The 16,749-nt window shown below is 38.7% G+C and overlaps 1 protein-coding gene across 1 annotated transcript in view; it reads left to right on the forward strand.

The window, feature by feature from the left end:
* Positions 1-464: 464 nt before the first annotated feature.
* The window catches only part of LOC139731325 (ras-GEF domain-containing family member 1B-like), a 128,851-nt gene continuing 112,566 nt past the window's right edge, over positions 465-16,749 (forward strand). Inside the window, exons 1-2 of the mRNA XM_071642214.1 lie at positions 465-772; positions 4,855-4,911. Of these exons, the coding sequence (XP_071498315.1) occupies positions 590-772; positions 4,855-4,911 (240 nt within the window). The 5' untranslated portion in view covers positions 465-589. The remainder of the gene's footprint in view (positions 773-4,854; positions 4,912-16,749) is intronic.

Consider the following 16,749-nt stretch of genomic DNA (forward strand, 5'->3'; position numbering starts at 1 on the left):
AGTTTTTATGATAGTGCAGTGAGGCAGGGTCTATGCCATAGTAGCTTCTAAGCTTCGTTCCTACCATAACTATTTTATTTCTCTGTCTTGTATATCTTGGACCGGATGTCATGTGTCACATCAGGGCACTCATTTCCTGGTACACTACAAGCCACAATGCCATTAAAATGTTGTCTAATTGCCTCTGTAATGATAAATTATAGTGAAATAAAGAAAGAGAAAGCAAATATAGACAAATAAAGAAAGGAAGATATCCCAATTAAAGATGTCATATTAGCCCCTACATAAACCTTTCAGTTGTTTTTACCCATGATATTACAGAGGAGGATTAAGACCGTTTGTTGATATAGAAAACATAGTGTTTTTTTTTTTTCTGTCCGGACAGGCTACCTACAATTCTGACACTTGAAGCAGCTATAGTCCTGGGAGTAAACTGATACTTCATCAACAGAACATTGTGCAGACGTGCTGAGGAGAGTCAGCCAGTGTCATTGACTCTGTCGTGTATGCTGAGTACACTATATTTTTAATCTATAATGTGAGGGAGTGATAATACGGAATTCATGTAAAGTGGGAGAAAGCGGGAACCATGCACGGAAACGGGGACTCGCCCGCACCCCTCGTGGCCTTTATTTGGGACAAAGTATGCCATTGCAGCTCGGTAGCTTTTAACATCGGCACTGACGGGTCCTTCGCTCCCAAGCAGGAAGGCCTTCAACTGCACAGGACTCTAGTCCACGAGGATCTCCTTAGGTTCGGAGAAGCCTTTGATGTAAGTTTCTTTTACATTGCCATGGTATCGGTCTTGTAGTACCATGGTATCATGGGTAATCAACTCTCTAGTAGTGCATTAAGTTTTGATTGAAGTGAATAATTATTTACTTTAACAATGATAATTTTCCTATTGTATCCTCATAGTTACTGATATCCAACATCATTGATCGGTATTATGGAAATGAATTTTACTCTTTTTCATGTTATGTGGGTATTATTCTCACTAATTGTGGGCTTTAGAGACTACAGTCTTTCTTTGCAAACAGTTATTACTTTTCAACATTTGTCACATCAAATGAAGTCCTTTACACAAGAGATCAAGGCAGATGTATTCATTCATAATCAGCAATATATCATCTTTTGTTGGAGCATAACACAGAAGGCCCATTCAATTTTGTAAGTGAAATTACTTTCTTACCAGAGGGGGGAAAAAACGGAACCCTCAGGTCTATCTTATACAGGTTAGCCAAAGATGTTCTTCAATGTCGCTTACAATGCTCCTGTGCACCCGACAATGCACTTTCAGATTGAAGGAATTTACTGTTACTTCTCACAGAGAGTGCCTGTGAGTATGTCCGAAATGTTAGTCAGTATTGTACTTTCAGCTCAAAAGCCAACCCTCGATGGAATTGAAACCGAGTCCCACAGTGTGAAGGAATCTTTTGTAAGAGGTTGTTGTTGCCATTAAGTTGGGAGAAATGAACTCCCTCTTAGATTATGAGCCAGTGCTACAGCTCTCACTCCCAAAGTGCATTGATCCTGACGGTAAGATGACCTTACTCCAAGCCCAAAATCAAAAATCTTATTATCGTGTTGTACAACGTTTTTCATTTTGGGGCTTATTAGATTGCAGTAGAATTTTCTGCAAGTTTCAATCAAAATATTTTCAGTATTGCTGTTTGTTGAGATGTGAAATGCAGTGCACAATGAATTGTCTTTCAATTATAGTAGGGTGCAAAATCTCATTCAGTTTCCTCAGATATCGTTCAAACTGTAGGTCATTTCATGATTTGGCAAAGTTTTGTAACAAGATCATAGTTCTGTGACTCAGATGTGCTCATTTTCTGCAAGAAATTACATTACCTGATGAAAAACAAAATTATTGGTCTTTTTCGTTCAGCAATTGGTTTTTTTTTTATATTGTAGTATTCAGTAGTTGCATTTCACTTGAGATGGAGTGAATGTAGAAGTGTAGTTTCATAATATTCATGTCAAGTATCAGAATGTAAAGAGAATTCAACATATTCACATTTTATGTGGCATTACAACAGAGCACTTGACTTACCACTTTGCATTTAATGTATCATTGCTTTAAAGCCCTTTTTACACTTGTGTTTCTTAACTCCGGACTTTCTCTGACCCAGGACTATCGTTAGTCCCGTACCAATTTTTTCAGCTTTTTACACTCGCCAATTAGTCCCGTACTATCTCTTGTCCGGGGCTAAGGAGAAAACTGACCTTTTTACACTCGTATTTCTTAGCCCCGGACTTTCCAAACCACATGAATATTCATGATTACGCTGTGTACTGTACACGTACACGCACTCATCGGCAGCACTTGACTGCCTCGGTTCTGATTGGTCAGTGAGGGTCGGACTTCGTCTCCGTCGCTTAGCCCAGGATTATTTTTTCGTTCTGTTTACACTCACTTGCTTGGCACCGCAATTGCGGTGCTAACCCTGCTATTTTGCAGGGCCAGATAGTACCGGACTATCGGTGGGGCTAGCCCACTTTGGCAAAAACGAGTGTAAACAGAAAGTGGGCTAAGGATCGTCCCGTACCAACGGTGGGGCTAAGGGCCCCCCCCCCCACCGTTGGTACGGGACTAAGCAAAAATTTACAAGTGTAAAAAGCCCTCTAGATTGCATTGTGACCCCCTGGCAAATATACTGGTGATTGAGACTATTTTTGTAACATATTTCTTGAAGAGCTTCAGGACCTGGTGTAAAGTCAATATCATAGAGACAAAGAGCTTTAGACATAATTTAGCATTTGTTTAGAAGACTTTGCAAAGAGGAGAAGATTTATTCCATAAACTGATAGTGTGTATACCTTTGGTAGTATAGAGAAAGTGATTTGGCACTTTCACACTTTCCCTTTTACTCTGCCTAATTTAGCATGACATGCCGTGCACTTGGCTCCATATGACCGTGTTTTCGTTTTGCCCACTGCCACACAGACGCAACGTTCCGCGCAGCTAAATGCATCTTACAACAACATTGGCGGTGCCACACATGTGTTATTAATAGGAAACAAGGAAGGAAATGAATTAAGATGCAAAAACAATGCGAAATGTCCTGTGTCCGGATACAACACGCATACGTCATTGCTCAGTATGATACAGACAGTAGAATCCCTCCCCCCCCCCCCCCATTACGACAATGCATCACTTTAATTCTTATCAGATCAGATTGCAGTCATTTATAGTAAAGATGAGCAATTGCATAATAGAGTGTCCAATCACAGCTGTGCATTGCTTGAGTAAAGGTAACACCTGAAACATTTATGTGTGTGTGTGTGTATGGTTTTTGTTCAGTAGATATAAGGATACGATTTGCAAGTTATAGGTATCACAATTTTTTTTAAAAAGGAAGAGTTAGCTCAAAGAGTGAATGGAGCTATTAAGTATTCCTTCTTTGGCACGCTTTCATGACATGAATTTACTCTTGATTTTAGTACATTCACACCAACAATTACATTTAGTAATGAAAAAACAAAACAAGTAAAGTATTCGAATTGCACTGTAAAACCTATTACCTGTGTAATTTAATCTTCTAATACAGAGGCTTCTAACTTTTCTTGTACATATTGATAGTATTTTTTTTTCTTCATTTGGTTGTTTAGTTCTCAAGTTATATATTCTTTATTTGATATCTATGTATTTGTTGTGATATATTCGTTTGTGTGTGTTTCTTTCTTTGTTTTACAGCTTGACCAGCTTCAAAGTTAGGAGACTGACCAATCACAGGAGTGTTTCTCAGCGTGATTCTTTATGACGGGGCTAATTTGAATATTAATCACTTCTCCATGGCCACAGGCTCTGTGTTCATTTTTTTCTAGGTATACTGGCTGGGTGTTGTGACATCTCCCTCCCCTCCCCTCTTCCCTCCCCCTCTCCCCTACCCCCCCCCCCCCTCTCCAGGTGGTGACATCATTATTTATAATCTGACTGTCCAGTCTGGATCAGATATGCTTTTGATGATTGATAACCTCGTCTTGATCAACTCCATGATCTGTCACTCTTCTTCATATATTCTTATTTTTCAATTTCTCTCCTTTTTCTTTTTGTTCCTCTAGAGGATGACAAAGAACATCACAAAATTGTGTTCAGTGTTCAGGAAGCTGCTCATCAGTATGTAGCTTCTTTCATTTGAGTCATTATCTTCTTTTCTCTTTGCACTGAAGACTTGTCTCAAATCTCATTATTTGAAAGGAATAATGAATTGTCTCTGTACTCATTTAAATATTGATATCTTTTTATGGTGACAATGTTTGAAAAATGTTACAGCAGTATTGTGTGTTAACTTCATTGCCCGTTATCATATCATTCTCCATTCCGTTCAACCAACAACATTAACAATAATTTTTGAAGAGTGTCGTTTACTGTCATAAATGTGATGAGTGCTTGTTTGATCAGCATGTCTTTTATAAATGCCTGTAGAGACAACAGATTGATGGAAACATTGATTGTTTTGTTCTGTTTCCAACTGGTTCTAATGGTGTGAGTCTATGAGGGAGGCAATGTGAAATGAGAAAGGACATACCAGAAAAAAAAAGAAGAACTTGTGTTTCTGCATGGAAAATGTTTTTATGTTCATACTTTGGATAAAACCTGCAATGTATTCTGTTTTCGTTTCAACATGAAGAGATCATGTCTTCAGACAGATTGTAGCGAGTAGACTGACAAATTCATGGGTCAATACTATGATTGTGATTTCTTATAATGAATGGAGTAGATTTTTTGTCTTTTTTTTTCCATGTACTACCTACGCATTTTCCTATGCCTTCATTGCCATGGCAACAGCATCTGTGCACGGTGATAAACTTTGTCTGTCTCACTCTGTCTTGTCTCCTTCACAGCCGACCATCTTTGGCACCCTGGCAAAGGAGAAACCAAGACATGACACAAGCCCAAAGGTATGCATTACAAACAGGATTTAAAGTCTGTGTGTCGCTTTTGCAACTCAGAAAATTGGATTCCTTGCATAAGCTGGTAGTATGTAGAGGTAGGTAAATCAGACCTTTTTTCAACATGATAGAGCTGGAAACTTTTTATAATGGAGAAGGAATTAATGCTACAGGTTTCCAGTGAATTTACAATTTGTATTCGGACCCCCCCCCCCCCCCCCCCCCCCCCGGGGAAAAAAAAAACACCCCTTATTCTCTGTGCAAAAGGGGAGCTATTCTAGAATGAGATGGGGTTAGTTTTTTCATTTCTTAAAAAAAAAAAGCTATGAGGTGTATTATGCATGTACTAAGATTTCATAAACCATGTTGGGAGACATTATTTTTTTGACCATGCAAAATTTCAAGCCATTTGCAAAAGGGATACAAGGCCTTTGAAGATATTATGTTACGTGAGACTGCTGGGATATATAACATGTATATGTGCCTGTGTGTTCAGCTGTTTTGTGTTGGTATAATATAGCCCTTTTTACACTTGTGTTTCTTAACCCCTGACTTTCTCTGACCCAGGACTATCATTAGTCCCGTACCAATTTTTTCAGCTTTTTACACTGGCCAATTAGTCCCGTACTATCTCTTGTCCGGGGCTAAGGAGAAAATTGACCTTATTACACTCGTATTTCTTAGTCCGGTACTTTCCAAACCACATGAATATTCATGATTACGCTGTGTACTGTACACGTACACGCACGCGCCGGCAGCACTTGATTACCTTGTTTCTGATTGGTCAGTGAGGGTCAGACTTCGTCTCCGTCGCTTAGCCCCGGATTATTTTTTCGTTCTGTTTACTCTCACTTGCTTGGCACCGCAATTGCGGTGCTAACCCTGCTATTTTGCAGGGCCAGATAGTACCGGACTATCGGTGGGGCTAGCCCACTTTGGCAAAAACGAGTGTAAACAGAAAGTGGGCTAAGGATAGTCCCGTACCAACGGTGGGGCTAAGGCCCCCCCTTAGCCCCACCATTGGTACGGGACTAAGCAAAAATCTACAAGTGTAAAAAGCCCTTATGGGTGTGTGATGATTTCTGAGTGTGTGTGTGTGCTTGTGTGTATGTGTGTATGCAATGATTGATACCAAAGTACAGAATGCAGTTTGCTCTACCCTGTTTTCTTTCTCAAATACCCCTTTCATAAACTCAATAATGCGGATAATATCCGCATCATTCGGTCGTAAAATCGGAGCGGGGAAAGAATAATCCGCTTTTTTTCGACCCTTCTATTATCCGCATAATAGCAGCATCGGGACCAGATTTGGAGTTTATGAACGCAAACCCAAATAATGCGGATAATTGCCGGGGTGCGGTCAAACGTCACCTGTCTTTCCCACAGGAGGGACGTGTGCAGTCACCATGACGATTATCCGCCTTTTTCAGGACGGGCGCTCGTAAAATTAATGCAGATAATTTTCAGAGTTTGTGAATGCATTTTTTATTGAAATGTCCGCATTATTCTTAGGCGGATAATTGGAGGGTGAGTTTATGAAAAGGGTAAAATACGTCATTACTCTTACCTCAGAGAAATATTCATGAAATATATAAGCTTTTTGGAAATGGCAATCATCCCCGTTATAGTAAATCTCGATAAGATGAAAGAATGACATCATACTTGGGGTTATGAAATATGCATGTTTTGAGAAGTGAACCCCAGAAGTTCTCACCAGAAGTGATTTACAAAGTCTAGATTTGTTTTAATAAGGTCTAGAGGTCTGTGTGTAATGGCTTGCAAATTGGTTTCCTACTTTTCAAGGTTGAAGAGCTCTTTCACAAAATGATTCTGTCATTCCCATGAAAGAAATTAGGCTTACTTAAATCATGTTATTCTGTTTAGAGCCATTATGCTACAAGTGCCTACCAAAGTGATTTTCCTTCCTGATTATGATGGGGAGATGCTTTAATGACATTGCATTGATTAAAGAAAAGATGTAGGCCATTTTTTTCATACCATTAGTCAACAATGGTTATTTGAAGTAGGGATGAGGTTGTGGGAATACTTTGAAATTAAAGTGAGGTGGGAAGAGAAGCGGCTACCTTTAAAGTGATAGAACCGGCTGAAAGATGAGAGGAGAGACCAGGCCTCAGAGGATTCGATGTCATCGTCTGCATCCAAACCTTTTAGTGATCCTCTTCCTCCCTGCCCTCCTCCTGTCTCCTCCTTTTGCCATGCTCCGCAAAAATGTTGTCACGCCAGGTTTGATAGTCGGTCGACATCAGAAGTAAGCCGCATCTGTGGTGGATCGGAGACATCTTTGAATGTCAGTGTTTTCCTGTCTCTTTCTTTTTTTGTTCAGATGACCCTGACACACTCTAGATAACTAGTTCATGACAACCATCTCAAAATACATTTTTATGAGTCCTCTCTTACGTCTAGTAGGGTTGTTGTTCTCGTCTTTGCGAGTTCATTGAATCGTTTGTGGTTATCTTGGCGGCGTTTTCCAAGCACCAAAGGGTAAAGTGGTCCTCCGTGTGCATGAAATTTGAGTCATTTATGATTTCACTCTGTTTGATATGAAATTGATGATTTGCTGAGCCGTCTACCCATTTTTCCAAAGACTTTCCGTAGCAGACTGAAAACAGCTTGGGTGACCTTTAATCAGGTAGAGAGAGATGTACTTTGGAGGTCCTTTCACACATTTAACGTTAATGGAAGGCAACATATAGTGCCACCTACTTTGGCAAACTCCTGAAGAGTGCAGGAAATTTCATTTGTGACGTACCAGCAGTGGCTTTTTAGTAACATTTGAATGCTGTGCTAGACTTTGCTGCACTGGTTTTTCGTTGTTTTTGTAATTTCATGTGATAAATGTTGTAAAATTTCTTTGATCAGTTTCTGTTGGAGAGTTGTTTAGATAGGTGATACTATCATCACTTCATGAAATTGCCATTTGCAATAAAATGAAATGAAATGAAATGAACTGTGACCAATGTGACTGGTTGATTAAAGCATATGAAACTTTAATTTTTCATAAATTTCATCAATATATGTCTGATATGAAGAAACTTAAAGGGTGATATCAGACACTGCATTCATTGAAAAGCCTAGATACTGTAAGAGAATTGTTCTGGCCGAAGGAATTTGAAGATAAGAAAATGTAACTGCCCCAGTCAAAATCTTGAAAGATGTATTGAAATAAAATAAGGATACTCAGAAAACTGATAAAACGTAAACATTTTGTTTTACAACTTGGCCGGAGATATTCTAACTCTATGGCAAAAAAAGGAAAAAAAAATATTTCGAAATTTGTGATGCTATGTGAGACTTCACCAGTTAGGAAAAGAAAAAGCTTAGGCAAAGGAGTTTATTAGCAGCGCAGCAAAATGAAAGGTTGCGTTATCACCTTTGCATTAAGTATTGACAAATCTGTAAAACAGTTGAGTTGAGTTGTATTAGTCACTGTGGACATTAGATACAAACATTCAAACATGTGTGCAATGCTTCTTTCACACCATGTGCTGTAATGACCTCTACATACGTACCCTATTTCTCCCAATTTTTTTTTTTCAGTGCCAAATGTGTTCTTCATCTTTGCACTTAGTTCAGTAAGAAGAGTTCCTTACATCATTCCAGTTTTGATGAGCAGTAGACCTTTTTATCAAAGTTAGGTGGCTGCTCCTATCAGATATGTCCACAGTAAGAAAATTGCCCTTGGCAAATTGTGTGGTGTTCTGGTAGCACATACATTCACATCTGAAGAGGTTACATTACAGTAACATTCATGAGTAGACACCAGAAATGTGCTCATTCCTCAGGATCAGACCTAGGGAGCAGGGTTAACTTTCTAGGAAATGAAGTAGCATTCATAAAAATCAGATGTTGACAAATTTATTTCACAGCATTCATTCATTAGTGATTACATGAGGAAGAGAACCATAATGTTGTGTGTTATGTAACAGTGTACTATGTTACAATGTACATACCAATTAAACTGATTTGCTTTTGCCAGCACAGAGTATTAAAGCTGTTCAAATCTAATTATGTCATATTTGTGAACACATTCACACAGATAATGTATTTTGAAACTTATTGACTGAATCACCTTAAATCTGAAGACTTAATCCAATCAGAAAGTGTCCTAACAAATGACCTCAGGGACAATATTTTATTATTGCCCTCATCTCTTGTCTGTTGGAATTGGAAGAATTTGATTTGATATTTCCTATTTATTAGTATTTGTGCCCTCCTACAGATTTTCTATGAAACAGGTATTCAAGCTTCTAAAAATGGGTGTTTGTCATGGCCATTTAAAACTGTAACTTAATGGCTTTTAACACAATCTGTGGGTAGCTCACTGTTACCTAGCTATACTGTCCTTTGCCAAAGAGGGCAGTAGACACATGGCTACAGTGCGGTCGGCTTGTCAACATGCTGTGATTCAGCTGGGACTCCGCGCCTCCTGGGTGTCATTACTTACAGTGGTGACTAACGACTTGTTCAGACTTCTCAAAAGTTTTGGTTTCACAACCCTAGTCAATTCTCACCTGTCAGCCTAAAGTTTCCCTTCTCCCAATCACAAATCTTTCCTTACCTTCTGAGGCATGGAGAGGTTATCGGCAATTATATATAAAAGAATTCCATCTGTTGTCGTATCAAAACCTTCAATATAAGTCCCCAGCGTCATGGCTGTGTATCAAATTAGGGACCTTGCACTTGAGCAAATCCAGATATGACTAAAAATCCCAACCAAACTAACTGGGATGTCCATAGAAATATGAAGGGCATCAAAGATTTAATGTTTTGCATCAAAATACTGTACATATCCACAAAAAAAAATATATACAGGGAAATAGACAACTCAATGGTTATGAAAGGATGTAGCTGTTATCTTTTCTACTTTCTTGCCAATACAGGTGAAATGTACTTGTACAAGCCATTCATTCTACCCATATCTCATCATGTTTTTGTTTTTCCTACCATGTTTTTTCTGTATATGAAAAAAAAAATGTAAGCCTGTCACAAGATAGATGATAGTGATGCATTTGTAACCTCTGACTGACAACTTGGCACTAAATGCATTGTGATATAATTTCAAGCTAGGATGAAATGGTTCCAAAGGCACTTGCTTTCAGTTTTCAGTCCAACACATTAACAATTATCTACTGTGACTTCAGCCATCATTGGTTGTGATGTCATCATTAGGCAGGGGTGAACTTTGCTGCTAGTGTCTCCAAATCCAAAGTGTAAAGGTCTTATCACAAGAGGGCGCTGTTTTTGTAAACTCATACCTACATAAAATTTTTACAAGGTGCATTCTAGGACACTGTAACATTGGACTTAAAATGTCAATGTTGTAACTTTATAGACATTTTTGTGGCACTCCCTGGAAAAAAAAAGCTATCTTATTGGGATATGTTGTAAAATGTGAGAAATAATGCTTCTTTCAGTTGTTTTCTATTTTTTCTCACTTATTTATCATTTTATATTGATTATTACAAAACTTTTCAAATCTAGTGTTCAATCTAGTTATCTATCAGTCTCTTGGTCTTTGTCTTCATGTGTCTCTTGACAAACATATTCTATGTCTATCTGTCAGTTTGTTTGTCCATCAATCTTCCTATCCATCCATTTTCCTGTCTTCTGTCTTTTTGTAAAGCTTGTCAGTATGTCTGGCTGCGTTTCCTTGCTTGTGTGTATGTTTGTCTGCCTCTGTGTCTGTATATAATACATAATGTGTCCCTCTACACCCTGCCGTGGTAGGTATGTGCTGTGCTGTCTGCGGTATTCATTTATGAGGAAACTCTGATGGCGAGGAAAAAGTGATGTAAGCAATTAGGCTTGAGGACGTAGTTTGTCCGAGCCATGACATCATCAGACTAGACCCCTCTCCTTACTCCTCCCCCCCCCCCCTCCCCTCCCCTCTTCCTTATGCCAATAGCTAGTCTCCCTATCCAGGGCCAACCTTCAATAGTTGTGCGCTAGCAGCTCCGGCTGTGTAGATTTGGCTAGTCAGTAGTCTGTAATCGCAAGGCCAGGAGTCGGATCTCAGCCGATCTTCTGGGATTACCCCATTCAATTACTCATATTTTCAGTTGCCATGGCAACTTTACAAAGTGTGAAAATTGATGAGGAAGGAAGGATGGAAACCTTGGGTTTTGTGAATCACATTGCAGGAAATCTGACAGTATTCAGTCTCTTTTTCTTGAGGGTGTCATATAGATGAGTGTCACATATTTAATGCAGAATATGCACAAGAATGCTTGTCTTCCTTTGAATATGTATGTGGGAGTAGCAACAGAAGATATGAGAAATATCATACATCTTGCTCTAGGGAGATGTCTAAATCTGAGTCAATATATTCTTTAGCGTGGTTGCAAAAATCACCTAATTCACCAAAGATGCCATTTTGGATGCGGGGTCGCCTTCACAGGCCCCGTTGATATAGAGTACCAAAGTGATGATGTCACAGTCTTTTGTTAGAGCTTGGGTTGGAACCAGGTTTGAACATGTTTGGCACCAATAGTGTTCACAGATATTTGGGCCAGGTGAGGTTGTTTAGAACCAGTTTACATGGCAATGAATGGCTACAACATGACACTTTGATACTCAGTGTGTCCTCCCTGCCTCAAAGCAATGTAAAGGTTAAATGGATGCTATAATAGCAGCAAAGAAAGAAGGATCTTACATATAAAAACCTACCCCAAAAATGTCATAAACAGTGTGTATATGTGAAGTTGTGTTGTTATCAGCCTTACTCATAATGTTGTGGTAAACCTCAACATATTTTTGTTACATGATTCAAGTAAGCAACGTGAACCTAGAATCATCGCGTTGGATGAATAACATGGTTAATCTCAATGTGAAGTTGCTTCTTACTAACATAAATCTGAATACTGATCAACTCCACTTTTCTTATGTCCTTGAAGCAAGCCTAATGGATAATTTATATTCTGTTTGCTGCATGAAGATCCTGTAGAGTAAAATATGGCCATGCAAGGAAATCAGAACACATGACACATGATACATTCATGGGCTTTGATATCATCACTCCTCTAACCCAAAATGAGGGGGGGGGGGATCATGAAAAGTCAGCAATAAATAAGAAATTTGTTGTTGTTACTATGAGAGAGTTCCTGTGCAAGATGAACCTCATTTGGAAACTACATTTTCTTGAAACTTCATAGAGAATGTTAGTGTATTGGGGTAATTTAGCAAACAATTTCACATTTTGAGTGATGAAGTCTTCTTTATTTTTTTTTCACAGTTTGAACAGAACCCCCCCCCCCCCCCCCCGCATATTTTAGGACTGAAGTGAAACAAATTTGGTTACTTGGATTGGAATACGAGATGCAATGAATCTGTACATTCTTTGTAGTGATGTTTTTAATAGGGCCTATGTCTTTTGAAATGGAAAATAATAAACTTGGGTGAGACCGCCAGTGAGACATGAGCCAGGATTCAGTCACACTATGGCCAGGCGAGGGCGTACTCATGCCAACCTGGTACTACTTATTTTTGTGGCACGTATTGACTGATTTCTGGCGCATGGTACCACAAACAGCCATGCCTCCAGACTTTGATTAGCCTCATAAACAGGCACATGTCTGCGTCACTGGCCAATTTTTTTCTGTTGCATCAATCACCACAAGGGAGATACCAAGGGTACCCTTGGCCTTTTAAAACCACGTGCGTCTCCTTTTTGTCATCCCGTCTCCCTATCCACTGAGTCCCATTGAGACCCCAAATGATTAATGATTTCAAGAATGCTTAGGCCTATCCATTTTTACCCTTAAAGGGATGGTCCTGTTCCTGTTTATGTGGCGTATCAGAATGTTATTTGCTAGTATTTGCAGAATACTTGATGAAATTGTGTTGAGGAAGGATAGTATCAACATCCACGATGGTTCGTTTCACATTACAGGGTAAAATAGATGAGAAAATTACGAATTTAGTACATAGTAATTTGCTGCAAGAAGGCAAAATCTTTCCAACATCTATCAGGATGACCGTTACATACAGAGCGCCACCTGCCGTTTCCATTGCAATACGATACTGTCTCTGCGTTTTGCGAGCCAAACTCCAGCCACCTTCCACGCCTTCCATTCCACCAAGCGACAGGCCCTCCTGACCCCTTGACCGAAACACATCTATTTTTAGGCTTTCCTATACTCTGCGAGCTCCCCAAGGACTCTCGGCAGAATCTCTCTCCCCTTCTCCCAACTCTCGCCGTACAGGCCTACACACACCAGAGAAACACACACAATACCCAATGCCCAGCCACTTGCTTCATTTGGTGTACGGTGGAACACACACCGGTATCGTAACCCCATTGAATGTGTTGGGTCGCCGATACCAGTATCCCTACCTACCTGGTTATGGAAATGATCCGAATGTCTAGTAATGTACAGCTCCATCCATTGAATACTATGTATCCAAGGTTGTGCCATTGGGTACTAAACTTTGTGAGTCCGAAGAAAGTAATTGAATGATTATGGCACCGACTGTAGATATTTCGCGTATGTCTGTACTTGAGAACCACCGGCATCAACGATTTTATCATCTATTCGAACATGAAAGTTTGAAGACTAGACACACGTGTACTAGCTACTACACACACACAGAAAAAAGATCCTAGATGGATTTCGATTGAATTTTTGATGTTCAAACCGCCAGCTCAGAGATATGTTTATGACTGTCTTGACACAGGCTTGATCAGCGCATGTGAGGCACTATTGAATAATCGCGACTAGCCACCCTCACAATTCCCAAAAGTAGGAAAAAAACTCGATCGGAAACTTCCGATTTTTTTGTGTGTGTCAAGATATTTCAGAAAGTATCCAAACAGATAGACGACGCCAATATTTGAAACGCTACACCTATATTGCAGGCTGCAGCTTCACACACATGAAACGAAAGAAGTTTGCATCAAGATTTCAACCTCCAAATGAGCCAAAATACATTAGTATAGACACTACATTTTTATAGAAAATAATTGTGAAGTTACAGCCCCCCCCCCCAAAAAAAAAAAGAAAAAAAATGCTGGGGTGAAATTCAGGCAATCTATCGTCCGGTCATTTATCATTTTTTAATCAAAATTTACCGCATACAGTCACTTCCCGTTACAACTGCCGAAAAAAAGCTAACGAGCAGAGATTTGTTTACGTGAATGACCCATATTACGGGCAGGTATCACGGAGTACTTCCTTGGTATCACAAGGTTTTGTACGTGAAGTATTTATAGAATATAATAGAGACAATACTTGGTTTCTTATCATCAAACGATGATTATAGATTTAGTGTAAATTTACTGTTACGGAACTATTGTGGCAAAGTCTGTATTGTCAATCGCGTCATGAATAATATGACTTACCTGCTTGACAAATGGTTCATTCTGCTTTATTCTGCTTAGCGCGTGTAAACAAAATAAGTAAACACGTACCGAACGCGATGTTCCATCATTTGAATCAAAAATATTTTAATCAGAATTATTTTAAGTAAGACCCCCTGGCAGCTAGTGACTTGATTACATATTTATGTTGTATATACTTCATGGAAACTTCTAGTAAGAATGCTATATATACTTGTACTATCAATTGTCGGGTTTTTGTCACCGATGGGATCGTATGTTTTGTTCAGTATAATTATAGTGGTCGAGATTTCACTGATTTCACTGTGCATAGCATACAAACTGACTTGCCCATGCCATGGATCGAGCTACAATAGAGCTCCACCGGCGATATTGACAGAATGGAGTTATAATGCTTATATGGTTCACAATAGGCGTTTTCACATCAGCCCGATAAAAATCCAAGCTCGAGATGTTTTTTAATTTCCCAAGTCAGAAAATAGCGCGCTATTTCGAAACATCGGGCTGATGTGAAAGCGCCTATTGAGTCTTACTGAGCGTTATATTGTTATATAAACAATGTATACGTTGGAGGCGATGTGATAGAACCATACACAAGTTTCGGTACGGAGGAATCAACAATGTTTTAATCAAATAATTTTTAGTAAGACCCCCTGAAAGACATTTTATTTAGGTTTATTAATTATTCTTTATGGAAATGTCGACGTGTTACAACTTCAAATCAATGATAGCTTTTGTTACCAATCGTATAATTCGAGGCCGAGATTTTTGTTTACGTGAATGACCCATATTACGGGCAGGTATCGTACGTAGTACCTCCTTGGTATCACAACATATACGTGAAGTATAAATTATAGAAAATGATAAAGACAACACTTGGTTTCTTATCATCAAACGATGATTATAGATTTTGTGTTAATTTACTGTTACGGAATATCAAGTCCAAAATCTTCGAGTGATCCCTGCGGTCACTCCAAAATGAGTGAAAATGAACATGTTCACTCGAAATTCACTCCAATTTCACTCGAAATTCACTTTTTTTTTGTATTCACTCCTTCGAGAGTGAATATTTTCACTCGATCTTTTTTTTTAGAGAGTTATGTTTGATAATAATGTGAGTTATGCGACATACATTTGTAATTGTCAATTGAAAATCAACGACACTGCAATTACCGGTAGGCCTGTAGGACTTGAGTTTCTGAAATTCAAAGTTTTTTCTTAATCATGTCTTTTCAAAGATGGAAATAAAGAAAGCAGAATTAGAGAAGGAAAATATATACCATTTATTGGCTGGTTCCTTGATTTGGACTGCCAAATCGGTATGTTTGGCAACCAAGGGTCATCTCTATAGGTATGTTAATATTTCAATCTCACTGCTGCTTCTGAACTGTATGAAATTCATGTCCGAAATCATGCGACAAAATAGTAATAATACACGTTTGCATGAATGAAATCACCCTTTTTTTTAATAGCTGTGTCTGATACACATACAGTCACTTCCCCGTTACAACTGCCGGAAAAAAAAATAAGAGCGGGGATTTGTTTACGTGAATGATCCATATTACGGGCAGGTATCGTACGTAATAGTGTCACAACGTTTTATACGTGAAGTATTCATGGAATATAATAAAGACAACACTTGGTTTCTTATCATCAAACGATGATTATAGATTTTGTGTTAATTTACCGTTACGGAACTATTGTGGCAAAGTCTGTATTGTCAATCACGTCATGAATAATATGACTTACCTGCTTGACAAATGGTTCATTCTGCTTTATTCTGCTTAGCACGTGTAAACAAAATAAGTAAACACGTACCGAACGCGATGTGATGAATCATTGAATCAAAAATATTTTACTCAGAATTGTTTTTGGTAAGACCCCCTGGCAGTGACTTGATTACATATTTATGTTGTATTATACTTCATGGAAACTTCTAATTAGAATGCTATCTATAATATCAATATTGTCAGGTTTTTGTCAGCGATGGGATCGTATGTTTTGTTCAGTATAATTATAGTGGCCGAAATTTCACTGATTTCACTGTGCATATAGCATGCAAACTGACTTGCCCATGTTTAGTGGATCGAGCTACAATACGGAGCTCCGATGTATACCTATAATACAAGTAAATTCGACAGGATCATGCTGGAACATTCAACCCCCTAGCAGTTATCATGATGTACATCTCTCAAACACCCCACAGTGAAATTCGACTGCAAAACTCGAAATATATTGACAGAATGGAGTCATGGTTCATATTACACAAATCTTACTGAGCGTTTGTTATAAACAACGTATACATTGGAGGCGATGTGATGATCCATACAAGTTTCGGTACGGAGAAATCAGCAATGTTTTAATCAAACGATTTTTAGTAAGACACCCTGAAAGACATTTTATATGATTCTATATTTAGGTTTACATTATTCTATATGGAAATGTCGTGTTACAATTTCAAATCAATGACAGCTTTTTATGATACCTATATA

Source organism: Diadema antillarum, unplaced genomic scaffold (assembly GCF_040938485.1).
Source record: "Diadema antillarum isolate AM-2024a unplaced genomic scaffold, OU_Dant_1.0 seq00000368_RagTag, whole genome shotgun sequence".
NCBI lineage: Eukaryota > Metazoa > Echinodermata > Echinoidea > Diadematoida > Diadematidae > Diadema > Diadema antillarum.